The 18,695-nt window shown below is 41.9% G+C and overlaps 1 protein-coding gene across 1 annotated transcript in view; it reads right to left on the reverse strand.

The window, feature by feature from the left end:
* Window positions 1-18,695, reverse strand: part of TMEM132B (transmembrane protein 132B) — a 263,337-nt gene that overhangs the window by 138,164 nt on the left and 106,478 nt on the right. The window contains exon 3 of the mRNA XM_068157430.1: window positions 8,178-8,318. Within this exon, the coding sequence (XP_068013531.1) occupies window positions 8,178-8,318 (141 nt within the window). The remainder of the gene's footprint in view (window positions 1-8,177; window positions 8,319-18,695) is intronic.

The raw sequence follows: 18,695 nt of genomic DNA on the forward strand, positions 1-18,695 counted from the left end.
AGAACAGACTCCATCACTCATAATAGAGGTCACAACCTTAAAACTGGTGCATTAAAGATAAAATTCTCTTCATTAATGGCTCAAGAGACAGTGCTGTCTTGGGGTCTGGCCAAAGGCCAGAGAATGAACTCCTACAGGATCTACAGGCCAAGCACACTCTACTTTCAAAGCACATTTCTTTGCCCATGACACCTCTGACCTAAAGAAAGCAGCAAGTACATAAGAATAGAAAGGAAACACCCAAGCCAGTACATTGCACCACACAGTCTATGACTTCTCACACCTTAAGCGCCTCTATTTTTTTAATACAAAAGCTTCCTTTTCAAAGTAGCTGATGTAAGACTTCAAGGAAGCATGGCTTTTATGGTGGAAAGAGGTCCTAAGGAAGACTGAGTACTTCAGCTGAATCAGACTAGTCTGGCGGGGGAGTGACAGCCATCAGCTTTCCCTTCCCCGTCTCCTCAGCTTTCTTTCCCCAGCTCTTCTCTATTCTTCTATTCTTTCCTGTCTGCTTTACACATCTCCTTGTGTTTTTTTGCTCCCTCTGCTCCTCTTACTCACTTTACTACTATATGAACTTAATGGCATCCAGCCCACTGCCTTTGCATGGGCCTAAAATAAGACAAGAGCAAGGCTGTCTGTCTGTACCAGTTACTGCTCTTTTGTGTAAAGCAACACATACAATTGATCTTCTGTCAGCCAACTGTTGTTGCTGATGGCACTTTACACACTCACTGTCCTGGGGCCAAGCAAGTTCCTTTGGCAATAAACACATCAGTAAGCGTTTCACTGCATGTCCTGATGCCTCCCCTGTGGGTTAACAGCACACTGCTGTATGCTACAACAGGCTCCAGCCACCCATCTTTATAGGCTTATTTATCTCACAAAAGCAACCAAACTCCTTATTCTGGCTTCAGCATGCCCTGTGCTGTAGTGACCCAGAGAAGAGACACTTCAGATACAACCAAGCTGCATCCTCCACAAGGCCAAGTCACTGCAGTAAATCAGCTCATCAACCAGCCAGGCTCTGTTTTGGAGGCAGCAGGACTCTCTACACCACTCTGCCATTTCTTGATGGCATACGCGCTTGGAGGCAACATGGGACCTAAGTATGTAGTTCTGGAGCAGAATGGTGGGGAATTCAGTGCAGAAACACCTCCAAAAATCTGTGAGAGAGAGATCAAATCTGGCAGAGCTAGTGCTGAGTACAGCCAGGAAGCCTCATAGCACCCAGTGGGCTTCCAGGTGGTGTTTGCTCACTGCCCTCGGTAAAGTGGGGACTGGAATATGTAGTGGGGGAAAATGGCATTTCCCACAATGCAGGGATAAGAGTCTCAAAGCTGTCTGTCAAACTGAAGAGGGAGAGGAGAGAATCTCAGCTCTTATTTTTGAGACATACCCAAAGCTTTAAAAGCAAAACCAAATGACACATCTTTGCTCAGCTGATCATCAGCTCCAATAACACATATTTACTTTCAATAAATATATGCACATATCTTAACTAGCAGCCAACTTTGCATCTTCCCTTTGAGTGATATTTTTGGTTTAAAGGGTATTCCCAAACACAGGGGGTTGTGGGGGGGAGAAAAGGTGAAATATTTGAAATGAGGAGGATCTATTTGCACACTTATCAATACAAGATATGCCTGCTTTTCCTGATTTAAATATAGATAAACATTATAATTAGCATTTATAAAGTCATTTAAATTATTTGAATTCTGTAAACCTCTCTTAAAATGCTAAAGAAATGGAATGATCATTACAGGATCTTACTGGTTTATGCAAGTTTAAGGATAGATGATGTCAAATGCCAGACAGCTAAGCTGGTCTGTATCAGTTAAAAATATATATATTTAAACTTTTTGAAGCGACAGAATAAATACTTCTGAGGACACTTAGGGAAAAAAAAAATCCCTCTGAAGATTTCACCCTCCCTACTTCTGCATTCTGAGTGTCCCTCATGCAAGTTTAATTTATGCAGTGCTGGATATCCTGAGAGATGAAAGCTGTATTATAGATATGGAGATAAAATAATCCCTAAGTGAGAGGAATCAGTTTGGTCTCAATAACACTATACTCAGTACTGCAGGTAAAATAAGTTTCATTACCTTTGCTAGTTAACATAAATATTAACTTTGCCAGTTAGTATAACTATAACCTTTCTGATTAAAGTACCAGTTTGTCAGAGAGTTAGACTCTCCTCACCTGGTAATAATCCAATACAATTTAATGACAGTTTTGATGAGTGAGGAAAATGATCTCTTCATATACTCCCTTTCAAAGCAGAATCACAACTCTCTGGGCAAAGTTTTTGTGTTTGTCTTACCTTATCCTTCCTGAATCACAAGCCAGGTCACATGAAGTTTTTGTTCTTCAGCTTTTCAGCAGGGAGACACTGAGGACCACAAAATATGTCATATTTTGAGGCCTTTCAAAGGAGACCATGGAAACTCAGCTTCTACTCGTGAAGGATTTGAAATAACCTCATCCTAAGAAATGCTAAATAATTTTGGAAAGGTTCCTGAAATCCCATTCTTCTGGGTGTCAGCACTGAATTATGAGGCACTGCAGCTTGCCAAAGATGGACTATGCTCTCAAGGCTTCTTCTCAAGGCCTCTTGCCCTTGCAGCCTAATTTGTGGCATGTTCCTGAGATGCTTCCAGAAAGGTGCAAAGGACAGGAGATTTGCAAGGCTCAATCCACTTTTTGGCAAGAACAGCTGAAAAAGCCTGCATGGTCTTTACAAAAACAGAATGCATTTTCTGGAAACTAGAAAGGGTTTTTGTCTGTTAGACTCCCAACTTTTGGCCTTGTATTTCAAAAGCATTTTTGACAATAATTCAGCATATAGCCCTGCACCAGAGGGTAAGATCCCAGTCCTTCACAAATACAGCTACTCTGCATGAAAAGCTAAAAGCAATCAATTTTTATCTAAGACCATCATTCCTGGCTTCCTCTACTCCTTGCAAGATGTAGTCTGCACTCAATGCAGAAATCCAAAAAGATCCTTTCCTATCAGTGCTGGGTCCCATCCTGTTCAATATCTTTATTGATGATCCAGATTAGGGTATAGAGTCCATCATCAGTAAATTTGCAGATGACACCAAGCTGGGGGCAGGTGTTGATCTGTTAGAGGGTAGGAGAGCTCTGCAGAGGGACCTTGACAGGATGGACAGATGAGCAGAGTCCAAGGGCATGAGATTTAACACATCTAAGTTCCAGGTTCTACATATTGGCCATGACAACCCCATGCAGTGCTTCAGGCTAGGGTCAGAGTGGCTGGAGAATGTCCAGGCAGAAAGGCACCTGGGGGTACTGGTTGATAGTAGGCTGAACATGAGCCAGCAGTGTGCCCAGGTGACCAAGAAGGCCATTGGCATCCTGGCCTGTATCAGGAAGAGTGTGGCCAGCAGGAGCAGGGAAGTCATTCTGCCCCTGTACTCAGCACTATTTAGGCCACACCTTGAGTCCTGTGTCCAATTCTGGGCCCCTTAGTTTAAGAATATTGACTTGCTGGAATGTGTACAGAGAAGAGCAACAAAGCTGGTGAGGGGTTTGGAGCATACGCACTATGAGGAGAGGCTGAGGCAACTGGAGGTGTTTAGCCTGGAGAAGAGGAGGCTCAGAGGAGACCTTATTGCTGTCTACAACTACCTGAAAGGAGGTTGCAGACAGGTGGGGGTTGGTCTCTTCTCCCAGGCAAGCAGCACCAGAACAAGAGGACACAGTCTCAAGCTGTACCAGGGGAGGTTTAGGCTAGATGTTAGGAAGAAGCTCTTCACAGAAAGAGAGATTGGCCATTGGAATGTGCTGCCCAGGGAGGTGGTGACATCACCATCACTGGAGGTGTTTAAGAGGAGACTGGATGAGGCACTTGGTGCCATGGTTTAGTTGATTAGATAGTGTTGGGTGATAGGTTGGACTTGATGATCTCAAAAGTCTTTTCCAACCTGGTTAATTCTATTCTGTTCTATGGAATGGAAATGCAAAGTCCCAGCTGCAGGCATAATGCAAGAGTACTTGTGCTCCAAAGTGTGTCTTTTTGAAACAAAGCACACTGCTGCTTCAACTAACCCTACCAAAATGAGATTCACAGAGTTCTGCCTGAAGGAGACAATACAAGGGAGAATAAATGCAGATGGCAACAATCAATCTCCCCACTCAACGAGCTACCAAAAGAGTCCTTTGAAATGGCAGCAACAGGGGCAAAACAAGGTTCCACACACATCAGAATGGATGTGTCCATATATATACTTGCATGTGTGTATTTTCAATAAATCTCCTCTTTTTTTTAGGCTTTTTGTTCAACTACATTATCAAAAAGAGGTTTTAAATGCAAGCTTATGGGACGACTAAAGGGGTGCGTTTATGAATGTATTCCTAACAAAACACACTCTGGAAAGCTTTAATCTATGAATTGTGACAACCTTGGACAAAATGGATTTTTAATAGAATATAATGTAAACTGCCTGAAACATTGTGATAAGGAATTTTTACTTCTCTTTTTTTTAAGTAATGCACAGGAAAGGCATGATGCACCCTGCATGAAAGGAGGAAAGGTCTTAATTTAAAGCCTTTTAATGACCACTCAATTTGTGCGGGGAAATGTGAGAAACGGAGATGAAAAACTCATGATCCTGATAAAGCTGCAGAGGAGAGAAGGAGAAAGATTAGAAAAGTAAGCAAATTTGAAAGGGCTCCAGCCGATAACGCTGGCTAAAAGGAATGCAGACTGGATTACAAACACATCACAGTCCAAAGCCACTGTTCTCCTTGCAAGCAGTGTCTGTCAGTGGCTCTTATCAGGGTTGCACACTGGGGAAGAAAGAGCAACCAAAGCGCAGAGTAGTGGAGAACAGACCTCTCTCGAGCTAAGGGCAACAGGGATAGCCAGAGATGTCATTGAATTCAGCCGTGACTTGCTGGAGTTTCTCACTCTCATCGAACCTCCCAGAGATGTGCCAGTCCAGCTGGCTTGCAGGGCTGACAGGGCCTTCTGCTCCCTCCCAAGGCCCAGCAGAGGTTGCAAAAGCAAAGCAAACTCAACCATCTCTTCCTCAGAGAAAATTACCTGGGCTCAGAGGCTCAGCCCTGTCTCACCCACTTCTCTTCTACCAGTGCAACATTAGCAAGTCAGCACAACTAGAATTACTTCCAAGAGAGAAAAAAATAAAAAGAAATTAAAAATCTTCTCCCTGAGGTAGATGTGATTCTGTTTACTAATAGCTTCTGCCCTGCAATGAAAGACATTGATCCTGCACTCTCATACATAAACTGTCTTTAATGAAGCTCCTTGAATCACTAAAAGGAGGAACAGATGAATCAGGTCTACTGACAGTTTAGCCAAATTGACCTTATGTGATGGTTTGAGCCCTAACTGGAGTTCAAGAGCCCAGATGATAGCAAATTGATAATTCCTCCCCTGCTCCCCCCTCTCCCCCCACTTTCCCTGATAAGGAAAGTGAAAATAAAAAAAGGGGTAGGGAAAAGGGATGGAGGTGGATCTCCCCAAAAAAATCCAAAGTAATCTGGAGTCAGTTTGGAAGTAGGAGAAGTAAATTTTTTAACAAAGTATATAAATATATATATATATATATATACCACTAACAGGGGGGGGTTACAACAGTAAGGATGAATAGGAAAATACACAAAACCAAGCCTGGATGGCCCTGTATTTCCCTGGATGTATGTGGATTTCAGTCCTTCAGAGAAGCCTGGAGAGGGAAAGCCAGGCCCAGCTACATTGTCAGTGCAGGAGACCAGCAGCAACTGGTATCATTTCGAGCAGGGAAGGCAGAAGAAAAGAGCAAATGGCACCAATGTCCTCCTTTTTATAGGCTTGCTGGACAGGAAGGGGCAGTGGAATAGACCACCTTTGACTCAGGGAACCCCTACTCCTGGAACGGGGAAACCAAGTCTCTCTCTGTTCACCTAGATTGGGTTTCTTTTATCCTCCTGGCTGGGGGTGGAGAAAGGCTCTCTCAGCCTTCCACCCAGAAGGGGTGTAACCCAGTACACATTACCAGAAGCAAGTTCAGGTCTCTGGTCATTTAAATGAAACAGCAGAACCTCCACATAAACACTTAACATTCTTCAAGAGAAACAAGAGGCCCACCATTATGACCAAAAAGGCAAATTAAAGTAAAGATCAGAGTTAAATATTTACTCTAAGCACTACAATATTTGCAAATCTAGAAACCATCTCTCAGCAGTTTCTATTTGCATACTTTAATTAATCCAAAAATATTAAACCAATCTTACAAAGGAAAGGGTCAAAGTATTAATTAACTTGAGAGTCGTTGCTTTTGTGCAATTTAACAGTTCAACACAAAGTAAAAATCTGTTTTAATAAAAACTAAGTTACTGTGACAGGTATAATTTCATGGATTAGTGAAACCACGTGGAAGGCAATAAGTTTCAGTGATCATCCTACTTTTTGTCTAACTTTAAAAATAGTTGTTTCATTTCGCTACAGAGATTCCTCTGTAACACCAAATGATCTTAAGTGTTCCTTTAACCTCAACATTTCTCTTTCAAATTGATGACTTTCCCCCTTGCTCTGAGCTGAAGAGAGGTCACAGCTGGTTTAGCAAAAAAGCCCTGACTGCAGCATTCAGCAAAAATCAGACACTGCACAGCCACCCAGTTCAGCACCCCATGCTAATTCAGGTTGAGATTTCATGCTGGAACCATCTTGTGTCATTGTGCAGCTCCAGAACAAGCATGAAAGTTACCCTGAGCTCTCACCCCACCAAAGAGACTCTCTGGCATCTTTCACAGCTGTGGGAAGAACTGGGAAATCTTGCCAGAAGATGAAAGATTTAGCATCAAATCATACTGGTGCCAGAGCTCTGCTTTATCAATACAGTAGCAAATGAAACCCCAGCAAAATAATGGTGGAAGGGGACTAGAACTTCCTTCATCACAGCCTCAGAATTGCAACTTTGACAAATGCACTTGATAATCAAATTCCCTCTTATTTTTTATTAGTCTTTCCTACTAAATGAAGGGTTGTAAATGCATGGACAGCTAATGAACTGGAAGGTTTGCCTGGCATTTCCTGCCAGAAAGCTCTGTAGTACTTGACTTAACCAGAGACACTGAGCAGGGAATCACCTCCCCTCACTTCATGCGTTTACAATGCAAATGTCTGCATCCCACTCAGTTGTCTCCACTCTGCATCTTTATTGGAGAGAAACAGGCACTTTCCCCTTGCTATTCTTCAGGACTGTTCTACACATCCAGAAGGGCTCTCACCTTAGCAGTGCCTATTTATTCCTGTTGCTAAAGAGCAAGCTCACCTTAAATAGCTTCCTTCTCAACACTTGTATCACCGGTAACCAGAACTAAATGGTTTTCATTTGTTCCTCAAAATCAGCTTCAGAAACTAAGGAAAGTAAAAACTCTCTTCACACTCCAAACCTCTGGCAACAATCTTCATCAATCTAAACCATTACTAAGCAGCCATTTTTCCCCCTTACAGGAGCTTTCAGAAAAAGATGGATGCAAAAGACTCCTCAAATAAAAATTCTGACTTAAAAGTTTTGTGATTTCCTATTTAGGACACAATTTCAAGCTAAATTTATGCACGGCGTATTTTAAGTGTGGAGTAACTGCGTGGTAATGGAGAGAAATTGCTTGTATTGTCAAATACATAATACTAACAATGTAAATTTCTCATTACCTTTGATATGCATGTGGGAGCATCACCATAACAAATGAACACAGCATTCAGGAGACAGTTCCTAGATGCTCACAGGTGTTTTGCAGCAATAATGAATAATACCTAGAAGTTATTTCTTTCATAGCTTTTCAAATAAAGAAGACAGCATTGTCCTGTGTTGCTTTCAAATATTCTTCATATTTCTTTACTTTAATCCCTCCTTTTTTTCCTTTCTTTAGCAACAGGGATTCTCCTGCTGCCCTGAAGATGCATGAAAATCAAACGGGAGCCAGGACTAGTTGGCTGCCTTCCGTTTAATTAGATAATCTATTTCTGAGGTTCAAATTGAAACAAAAGGATAGAAGTCCTCATCAGATCACAGGTAGCTTTTCCAAGCATGCTGAGGAGATAAAAAAATACTCAGCAAACCCCAATAGGATTCCTTCAAGCTGCTGTCACGTGTGTTTCACAGCACTTTAGCAAGGGTTAATGCACGGCAGTGCTTGCAGCTTACCTGCTCTCTGCATTCGGGTCGTTGTGCACACAGGTGACGGTGGCACTGGTCCTAGCGCTGTCCGTCTCCTCTTGAACCCCCCACTGGTCTGCATCACTCACCCTGATGTCTGAGATCTTCACACCCGGGCCTGTCCGAGTTCTGTTGGGGAACAACAGGGATTGTTTTAATTACAGACCCACTACAAATAAATCCAGAGAAGTAAACAAGGAAGACGAAAGGCAAACATTCCCTCTTCCGTTAGTAGCAGACTGATACATTGCAACTGTAAGTCACTCTGCTTTAAAAATATAAACCAGGTCCAATCATTTCCAGGAGATGAAGTATGAGTTTCCTTATGTGCAAAGCCAGTTCATTTTCAGCTTGAACAATGTGGAGAGAATAAGAATGCTTTCTGCTTCTGTGGCACCACTTTGGTGTAAACGAAACAAATGTGACTAAGCATAAGTTGATTTAATTTGTTGTGTCTGTCCTGCAGTTTAAGATGAAGAATCAGAGCACCGTGAATGTGAAATACATCCTCCTGCTTGCAAACCTTTGGGAGCAAGGTGCCTTTTAATATTAGGGCCATCTACACGGATAAAGTACGTTTTACTGCTCAAAGACCATAACGCAGGCAGGAGAGAGAAGGAATATGTTCTCCTAGATGTGGGACTGAGGGATGAGAAAAATTATGCCATTGTAGTGAGATCTATCAAACTGGACATGTCAAAAACTTGTGCTGAAAGCAATATAATGGTCACATGGAAATCCATGATTTCCTAAGCTTAGCTAGAGTCAGAAAGCAGCTTTGGTAGCTAGTAAATGTCACCATTTTTTCACTTAAGAAAAAAAAGTCCATACTCCAGTGGAGCTCAGCATTAGAAATGTTGCCAAGGAATAGGAAACAAACTGCTCTTAATAGCAGAGATTTCATTTGTGCAGCTTGACTCCTGAAACAAGCCTGGGATTCCAACAGGAGTGCTGCAGATATGCCTGGAGAACAATTAGGCAGAAAGCAACTGCTGTAGCGCCATGTTGGCCACTGCTGTGACTTAATTAATTAAAAGCAAAGCCAAGAGGGACCTCTTAGTTGTATGGTGGAATAAAACAGCACTGCTGAGACTTGAAGTGTTACTTAACAGTGAATTGTGATGGATCTGCCCTGATGCCCCATAGCCAGTTGGTGCTCATGTTACACTATTAAAAATTTCCTTTAAGTTCTGGCTGAGTTCATGGGTTTGGATCAAATAACTTCAGGAGCCAATGGGTGGGCTTCTTCCTTGAGAAGGAATTAATTCACCCTGCTTTTATAATATCCTTATTTTTGCCTGTTAGGCTTTACTAACTTAATGGGCCAAAATCATGCCTGGCATAACCAATCTGATGAAAATTGCTTCCTGTAAGGAGAGAATTTCACTTGATATTTTTCTAATTATCTCCTTCCTGTTTCTCCACAGACATCTGTATCTCCAAACAACAGACCTCAAAGCCTACGTGCCCCTTGGCTAATACCTCTTCTTTTTTTCAGAGGAACATTCATTTATTCTGTAGTAATTACACTGGACCAAATAATTACTGCAAGACACCTACATAGCTTCATTTCAGACTGACTTGTAATTTACATGAGCTAGAGAATTAGGCCTTCAGCAACAGATTCAGACTTTCTTTAACCACTCAAAAAAAAATCATCGTGGTCTGACACACACAAAATAAAAATTATCCAAAACCCCACAAACCACAAGTTTTTAATTTTCTCCTTTTTTTGAATGAATTCACCTCCCCTCCACCTCCTCAGTTTCCCATGTTTGTTCTTGGCACCACATCTGGAAATATCTGCTCTGACTTTCCACTCAAATCAAAGCCCTGGATAATTGAGGGGCAGGACATGATGAGGCAGGAGGGCACAGCACACATAGGACAGCTGGATGTCACCCATGATTTCAGAAGTCACCAGCCTTTTTTCGCCTGTCAGGAGCTTATGTCCTCCTACACAGCTTTTGAACTGCAGATATCTTTACTCTGCAGCATTTACTTCTGTTTACTCTGATCTGAATCTAGCAGGTCAATTTACCCCTACGAAAACAAAAAGCAACATGACACAACTCCCTGATGCTCTTGAACAGGCTTTGACCATGCAGGACCCTGTGTAGCTCCCTTCTTCATGGAAGCTGCTCCTTTTTACCTCCATTAGTAGCCCTCACATAGCATAGGGGTAAGGATGCAAGAACCTCAAACAGCCACATCTATCTCCATACCCAGCTCTTCTAATCCTTCCAGACATGGCACCTCAAAACGCTGGCTTCCCTTTTGAGCCAGCCACTGAGCTATGTCTGCTTCCCTCAACCAGGGAGTTTTGCTGTTTCTTATGTCTGAATACAGCTACCAGGTGCTTTTAGCCTGCCTGGATATCAGATGAGATTATCCTGATGCATGTCCTGTTGGTTCATCACTTGGCTTCTGCTCCAGGGCACTGTCCCTTACAGGAGGCCTTCTGGTTTTTGGCACTACTGCCTTGTTGACTTTGCCTACAGTTTCCGCTCGCTGCATATCTACTGCCTTGCTGGGTTAGCATCAAGTGAACATCGCATGCTCTGCTCCCCAGCCACGTTTTCCAACAACATCTCAGAATACTGCATTTTAGGAAAATTTCCAGTCTAATCCCTGCAATGCATCTGCTCTGGTGGGCTGAGACAAGATGTCATTTTGCATTTTTGGATATCAGTAGAGCCAGAAAGGTTGAAAGAAGGGGAAAAAAACCTAATTCGGCTTCTCACTTAGGAAAAGTCAAGAAATTCAAATTAAACCAGCCTACATATGGGAGGTTTGAGCCTGCTGTTCCTCAGATAAGTGATTCATATCTTTAAATCTGCCCTCAGACTCCACAGGCACAAAAAAAAAAGAAAAATATTGTAAGTGTTGCAGAGTGAGGCTTTGAAAAAGTGTAAGAAATTCCCACCAGCGCTGACGTTAACCAGAGAAAGGTTGGTGAATGGTTAGTGTGTGAGCTCAGGTGCTCAGGGGTTTGCCCTTCTGTGTGCTGGGCTTCAATGACAAGCCTGGGTAGATCATTCAGTCTTCTTACACCTCTCTTCCCCACATACAAAATACTGGGAAGTGCTGTTCTCCCAACTCAAAGGGAAGGATAAATATAGTCACTTGAGAAAAATCTGATGTCCTTTAAATTTTCCAGCTGACAAAAATTCTGCCATCTCAGGGCTTGAAAACATGGAAATGACCTACCAAAGTATTTCGCAGCAGTATGACCCAGGAAGTAACTGTCATCACTGAGATGGTTTCATTCCTTTTTAAATGAAGATAATTGTGAAATTAAAAAAAAAAAAAAAAAAAAAAGAGAGAGAGAGAAAAGGAACAGAAGTGAAAGGAAAGGAAAATAGGAGCAAAACATGACAGCCAATTGGAAATTTGGCAAAATTGATAGTTCATTTCCACAAAATCCTTGCTTTCTGAAAAAGCAGAATTTTTAGACAGAAAACTGTCCTGTTAGAAAGCACTTGTCCACCTTTAAAATATTACAGCTTGCATGGCATTTTGACAATGCAATTGGCAGAGATGCAAATGAGAGAGGAATGCTGAATGAGCTCACCAAAATCCAGCCTGCAACAGGATCCCTATATTACAGCCTATCCTTGCAGTCAGTATCACAAATAAGGTCACCACTACATATTCATGATACTCTCTTCTTTAGAAGTAGAGGAGGTCCAACAGGAATGTGACACCCCCTGAGGACTGCCCTATACTTATGTCTCAAAGATCTTAAGAGAAGGTACCTGGATTGGGAAGTGTCAAAGCTATTCAGAACAGGGAATCAATGCAACAATTGCTTCATGAATGAATTTAGCTCTCTTCTCCAGCTATAAAGGCAGAATAGAGAAAGCTGCTTTCAATTTAGGCTGCTGAATACATTTGGTATCTCTGGCAGTGGATTTTTCCCTGAACAGTGTGCTCTCCATTTGCTGTAGAATATAAAGATGGAAACATGACAGACCGAATGGAGCGGGCAGGCAGAAATGTCCCCAGCCTGCCAACTTGGAACGAAGAGAAACTCTTTTAAAATGCAGTCCCAACCTTAAATGTATGTGACCCCATGAATTGGCCACTCTAAGCCTCTTCTCTCTGTTATTACAACAGAAGGGAAGGAGAAGGCACAAGTAATCACCAGGGCTGGGAAGAAACTTAAGAGCTGCAAGAGGGATTTAAACAGCTGAGCACTTAGTGAAAGTGGTGCAGGGACTTCTACTGCCTCCCAGTCACTTAATGCAGAATCTGAAAGGTAAATGCTTGCTTGCAATACACCCCCAGCAACACTCCCAGCAGCAGTAATTGGGAAGTAAAATCTCAGCAAAAGGAACTTCAAAATAGAAACAGAAGGAAAGGATATTTAGGAAATAAACAGGAATGTGCTCACAGCAGATGGAAAACGCTCAGAATGATGAGAAAAAGACTTTTTTCGGAGCTGTTTTAGAAACCCTCTTATATCCCCCCATTATGGACAAAAACACAAACTGAGCTAAGTTCACTGTCAATGACACCCTAATAATAACAGTTATGATAACAAATTTCATTGATAATCTCCCATCATTTCTGTATTCAGCCCCTCAACATGCACTTTTAGCCCAATTAAGAACAAAACCCTTATCTTTCCCCTATAGAAAATCCGAGCTGCAGGCCAGTTTAGTTAACTTGCCTAAAATTATGCAGTATGAGGGTCGATGCATCCCGATTTGCAGGCTTACACTTCAGCTAGAGAACCCCCTACCCATCTGCAAGACCAAACCACAGCAGAGCTGAGTCATTCTGAGCCCTCACAGAGCATTTTATGTATTTGAAGAATTGCACAAACAGCCAGCAATTAGCTCTGAACAAGGTCTCTGGGGAGCTTCTAGTTAAAATACATGTGGTTTAAGATACATTAAGCCAAGCACTGTAAATTAAAATAATCACTGAGTGCAGACATAACACCTGGAGATGTTTGGGGTGTGGTGAGCTGAGTAGTGTTTCGGTAGAGGAAGGAATAGAAGCATCCCTGTATAAGAGGAGGAAGCAAGTGGAGTTTGCTGGCAGACACAAGGAGAACAGGGTATTTGATTCGTAGTTGCCACATTCAAGTGCATTTCTTGGCAGTTGGGCAGGAGACAGAGACAGTCAGGAGTTCACTGGTGTGTGAGGTTTGTGCATGAAGGCAAAACCACTTAGGAGACATTATAGCAGATGGGAAGTTGAGGTGCTCCACATAAGAGAAGCACCATCTCCCTCTTTTGTGTCTTTCTAACCTTCTTGGCCAAAATTCTCTAAGGACAAAGTCACCTGTAACACACATGGCAAAGCTAGGAGTTATGCCTAGAGCTGACAAGGACTATTTTGAGATATTCACCGTAAGCCCAGACAGTCCTCCTTCTCCTTTTGTAGGCACATGAGTAATATACAGTGTCCTGCACTGGCCATGCAAGACCAGTCTGGGGGCAAATACACATTCTGCTGCTGTAGGCAGATACCTGCTAGTGCCCCACCAAGCAGATATCATTCTGCACAGCCTCATCTCTTACGGAAGTCAGATTTACAACAGGTCAGAGGATCAGGTCCTAAATCTTCACAAGCTAAGCTAGTGTTTATTTTCTCAAGCATTTTTCCAAGAACTGTACTTCTCTGTCCTTTCATATTTTAACAGACCTGTCATAGATTTATGTTCAAACTACTTCCCCATCCAATTCTCCTTAAAATAGCAGCACTAAGCCAGCTGTGTTTGTTTCCGTGAATCCATATTAATGTCACCATAAGTAAAGCTATCTTTCCAAAGATGTAAAATACACTTCAAAAGACACAAAGATCCTGTGAAGATCCAATCCCACTCCAAGAGGTCACAAGTGTAGAAGTACAATTTACATGCTGCTTGATTGCAAAGCAAAAAAAAGGAAAAGCAGCCTGCAAAGCCGTATAGGGGTGTAGGTAGATGGCAGGCAGGTGGCAATGTAGAACAGAGGACAACTGCAGGGCATCCAACAGAAGAAAACCCCAAATAAAAGGGTTGAGCTAATGGTACTGGTAGGTAAAATAAAAAATCAACATGGCCCTGGTTATCAGAGAAACAAAGTGAGAACTTGTGGTGGGAGACAAAAAAGCATGTTTGCCCTTGGGGATAAAGACATCTCAGTGTTTAAGGGATAGATGCAGCGACTTCCAAAGTCGACTGGAGTTTTACTTAAGATTTGACCTCTACTTTTCCTGCTAAAACATATTCCAGTGACTGAGCCTTTATTGCAAGTCCAATGCACAATTGGCCCAAACTTGCTTTCATAACTAGAACATGGATATGCTGTCTGCCTTGGCTCCAGTTGCCCCCAAAACACCTCCCTACTGCAGGGCCAAAGCCCTCTTAGCCACCACACACCCTGTGGAAATGTCCTTTCTCTACCTGTGACATCAGCACATTCTCACCTTTTCATCACATCAGGAAATTTGCCTTTCCCTCCCTCCAGTACACCTCAACTTCTCTCTGCATCTGTTATTTTTATATAACCTTTTGTATCTGTTTTATTGAACCCTGTCAAGCATTTGGGGATGCAGTTTCAATGAAAGCAGTTATTACTGTCATGTATCAGAATATCTCTATCCAACATGCACTCCAGAAGAAAGTCAATGCCAAAGCAGCACATAGGACAACGCAGGCAAAACAGGGACAGAGACCGGTGCAGTGCACTGCAGGAGCAACTCTGATCAACAGACATGGCAGCTCATGTGAAGGGGAAAAAAACCCAACACCCACAACACAGAGAACAGAAAACTCTTTGAAATCATGGTGGCAGGGATCAATGCTAAAGGTTTAGAATGATACAATTATCTCTCTTCTACCAAAAAGGTGAAGCTATCAGCAGTTTCTTTTTTTCAGCTCATCAAATGTTTCAAAATATGCTAAGCATCAAGCTCACTAGCATATTGGATTTTGAATAATGAAAAGAGTAAACAGGATTTTAATTTGGATTCTGACAGTAAAGTGCTTTCTATGTGATAAATTAACTATTAGGGAAGATAAATTAACACAACCTACCCTTGAGTACAATGGCTTATGATTTGGAGGAAGCTTATGCAGAAGCGTGATCAAAATAAGGCAGGATGAGATGATGATGGGGGGGAGATTTTATCAAAATTCCTCCCTCCTCCTTTCCAAATTGCATGTATAACTCCTCAAAAAAAAAAAAAAAAAAACCAACCCAAAAAAAAGCACAGCACATTTCCTCCAAAGCCCCACATTTCCCCCAAGAATGTCTAAACACTTTGGTAGAGATCTTCAGCTGCTCCAAATCATCAGAGATTGATGAATTTTGTAGCAATTGTTTAGTATCAAAAAGTGAAATTTCACATCTGTGAAATGTTAAACTGCCATATCCAATGGAAAACTGCCAGGCTTCACCTCTTTTTTTTAGGAGAACAGACCTTTTAAGATTTTATATTTCAGCAGAAACTCCATTCTTCAATCTGCTCTTTCTCTCACCTGAGAGAAACCAGCAGAAAGCCATCCCAACTGGCTTGAAATTAAAGCTATTAATTTTTATTCTTATTCATTCCTGTCACAAACCAGACCTGTTTATATGGGTTTCCAACACTGCTATGGAAACCTGAGAGGTTCTGAAGTCTTTATGCAATATGAGATGAAAACACCATCTCCCACAGTGAACGCTCTCTGCTCTGAAATATGTCAACGGGGGGAATTTTGTCCCTCTGGGAGAGAAGGGGTTGCTAAGCACTGGGGCAAGAGACATTGGGTCCAATTCTATTGAATCAAGACATTTTATTAACCATTAACTGTCAGGGAGAGTTCAAAATGGGAATGAGGATGTTGATTCATCTTTGCTCAGAACTTCATCCAAGGCAAAAAAACCACCAACAACCCAGTCAAACAAAACTGTTCCTATGGATTCTACACTGTAAGAATTGTCCACGTACTGCATTCCAATATATTTCAGCAATTTCCCAGCAGGTGCTTAAAACTGCAGGTCAAAGTTCTGCAGCAATTGGCATTTTCTTAATAAAACTCAAAGCCAAAATTTGTGTCCTCCTGAAAACAGTGTTATACCTTTGACATACAAATTACTTTAATTATAGTAGAAGCAAATGTGCTCTAGATTGTGCTGAAAGCTCTTAAACTCCTGCAAACTCTTCACACCAGGAGAACAGGTCTGTTGTTTGGGCTGCTGACACCAGCATCCCACTAGCACTGCTCCAGTGAATTCTGCTACACCAGCGTGGGGGAACAGCTCACATCCTCTGTGCTTTGCCTGCTTGGAGGGCAGGAAATATTGCCCATAATTTGCAAATAAATACAGAATTCCTAAAACCCATTTGGCACTTTGCACATTCAAAGTGTCCAATAAACCTGATCTAACCATTATAACTGTTGATCAAAAGGAGACAGCAAGACTTTTTCCAAGTCTAAACGACCCTCACACTACCAAACAGGGCCTAACATCCCTCTCATTAGGATGCACAACCAGCTCACAGTCTGCCTCCCCTGAAAGGGAAAAATATTTTCCTTTATTCCACTGCCTCTGTTCAGTTAACTGAGATACGATGTGTTGATCATTATTCAAAGAGCTCAAGAGTGCCTTCTGTCACACGGCCTTAGACACCTCCAAGAATTGAAGTATGTGCCCTCTTTCCTCCAACACAGCAATCTGTGGTCTACCTTCTCTGTAGAGAGAAGAGGTAAAATGCTGGAGTGGTTTTCTGTAACACATGTCTAAGGAACAGAAATCAAAGTCAGCTCAGTCTCTTCAACCTTTCTCTGAAAGATCTAAACCACTCAGACTATGTCCTTTACCTTGAAACAAATGCAGTGCTATAATAGATGAAATTCTTCCTTAAAGCCCAGTAGAGGTGAAAGCGCATTAACAAGTCTGAAAGTGTCCAAAGTGTTTGAACTTGGAATTCTTGCAATCATGCAGAAACTCAGCTTTGAAAACTATAATGAAAAAATCAAAGGAAGTCAGAGGTTTCCTCCTGCAAAGACAAAGATACTTAGAGGCTTCCTTTTATTGAAGGCTCCTTTCAGAAATCAGCACTGCAAAAAAAAAATAAGTGTTTGCAGCCTGGATAGAGTTCAGGCCTCCTGGGAGACAAAGAATTTTTATAAAGAGGTCATTTTTCTACCTCTGCAAGGGACAAAAAAAACCCCTCTGAAGGTCACTGTTTCTGGAAACACCTAAACAACAACAAAGTAAAAAGCTTTTCATCCGTCTCCCTACAAAACCAGGTAATGAGCTCCACAGCAATGTCTTGGTCAACACTGTATAGGGGTGTAGAGCATTTTAAATAGTCCATCACTATGGCTGCATTTGCTCACCACTTTGGAGACCCACACATTTCCTGTAAGCAAACATTTCATTAAACACAATCCAGACAAAGACAGTAAATCATGTTGTACAAAATATCAACATATACGGCTTAGGATCAAAGAAAAAAAACTTTCCTGGATGCTGCTACAGTCAGCCCTAGAGTTTGTTGTATTCTATGGACTGTTTGTGGTGAAAAACCCTCAGCTCAGGGCAGGTTGTAGATGCAAATCCCCTAACTGGCCGATGCTCAGAAGAGGCCAGTGGTAGTCAGTCTGTGGCTAGTCCTAAGACAGAGTGTGTGGCCTGGCCCAAGATAGTACACAATGTCAATAGTCTGCATGCACTGGGTGAGGTCTCACCTTGACTTTCACACAGCAAATGCGCCTCTATCAATGGCTTAAACAGTCCACAGGAGAAGACCAGCAGTGAGGTTGAAGAGCAGATAACACATGGACACACGACCTCATCTTAAGAGATGAGGCCAAAAGCAAGACATTCAGTAATGGTCATCCTTAGCTAAAAGAGAGCTTAAAACTGCACCAGTAAGAAAATAAACAACAACAACCACCAAACAAAGGACCACTAAAAGGAGCATATTTCAAAAATATGTTTGCACCTCTAACTTCTGTGGAAACCTGTCACAACCCTTGGTACATCCAACTGCCTAACAGCATAGAATAGAATACAATTAACCAGGTTGGAAGAGACCTTTGAGATCATAGAGTCCAGCCTCTCATCCAACACTATCTAATCAACTAACCATGGCACCGAGCACCCCATCCAGTCTCTTCCTAAACACCTCTAGTGATGGTGACTCCACCACCTTCCTGGGCAGCCCATTCCAATGGCAAATCACTCTTTCTATGAAGAACTTTTCTAACATCCAGCCTAAACCTCCTCTCGTTAATGGATCTATCTTATATTTTTCCATGCTTGCTTGATAGTCTGCATTAAAAAAGCAAAAGAGAAAAGTTTGTCATTAGGAGCTCCACCAAAGCTGTGGCAAGGAGACATTGACCTGAGCACAATGGATGAAGTTAGAGGGAAGAGGACAAAAAGCATGGCAATGAATATCCTTCCAGAATTAAAAAGGCCACAAGAACTTTGCTTGAACTAGTAGTTGTTGTTTTTATTGGATTATTTTATGGGGTTTTATGTTGTTTAATCGAAGAAAGAAAATGGAGGCCAT

This window comes from Melanerpes formicivorus, unplaced genomic scaffold (assembly GCF_026170545.1).
Source record: "Melanerpes formicivorus ecotype bairdi unplaced genomic scaffold, bMelFor1.0.p_v2 SCAF_36, whole genome shotgun sequence".
In the NCBI taxonomy this organism is placed as follows: domain Eukaryota; kingdom Metazoa; phylum Chordata; class Aves; order Piciformes; family Picidae; genus Melanerpes; species Melanerpes formicivorus.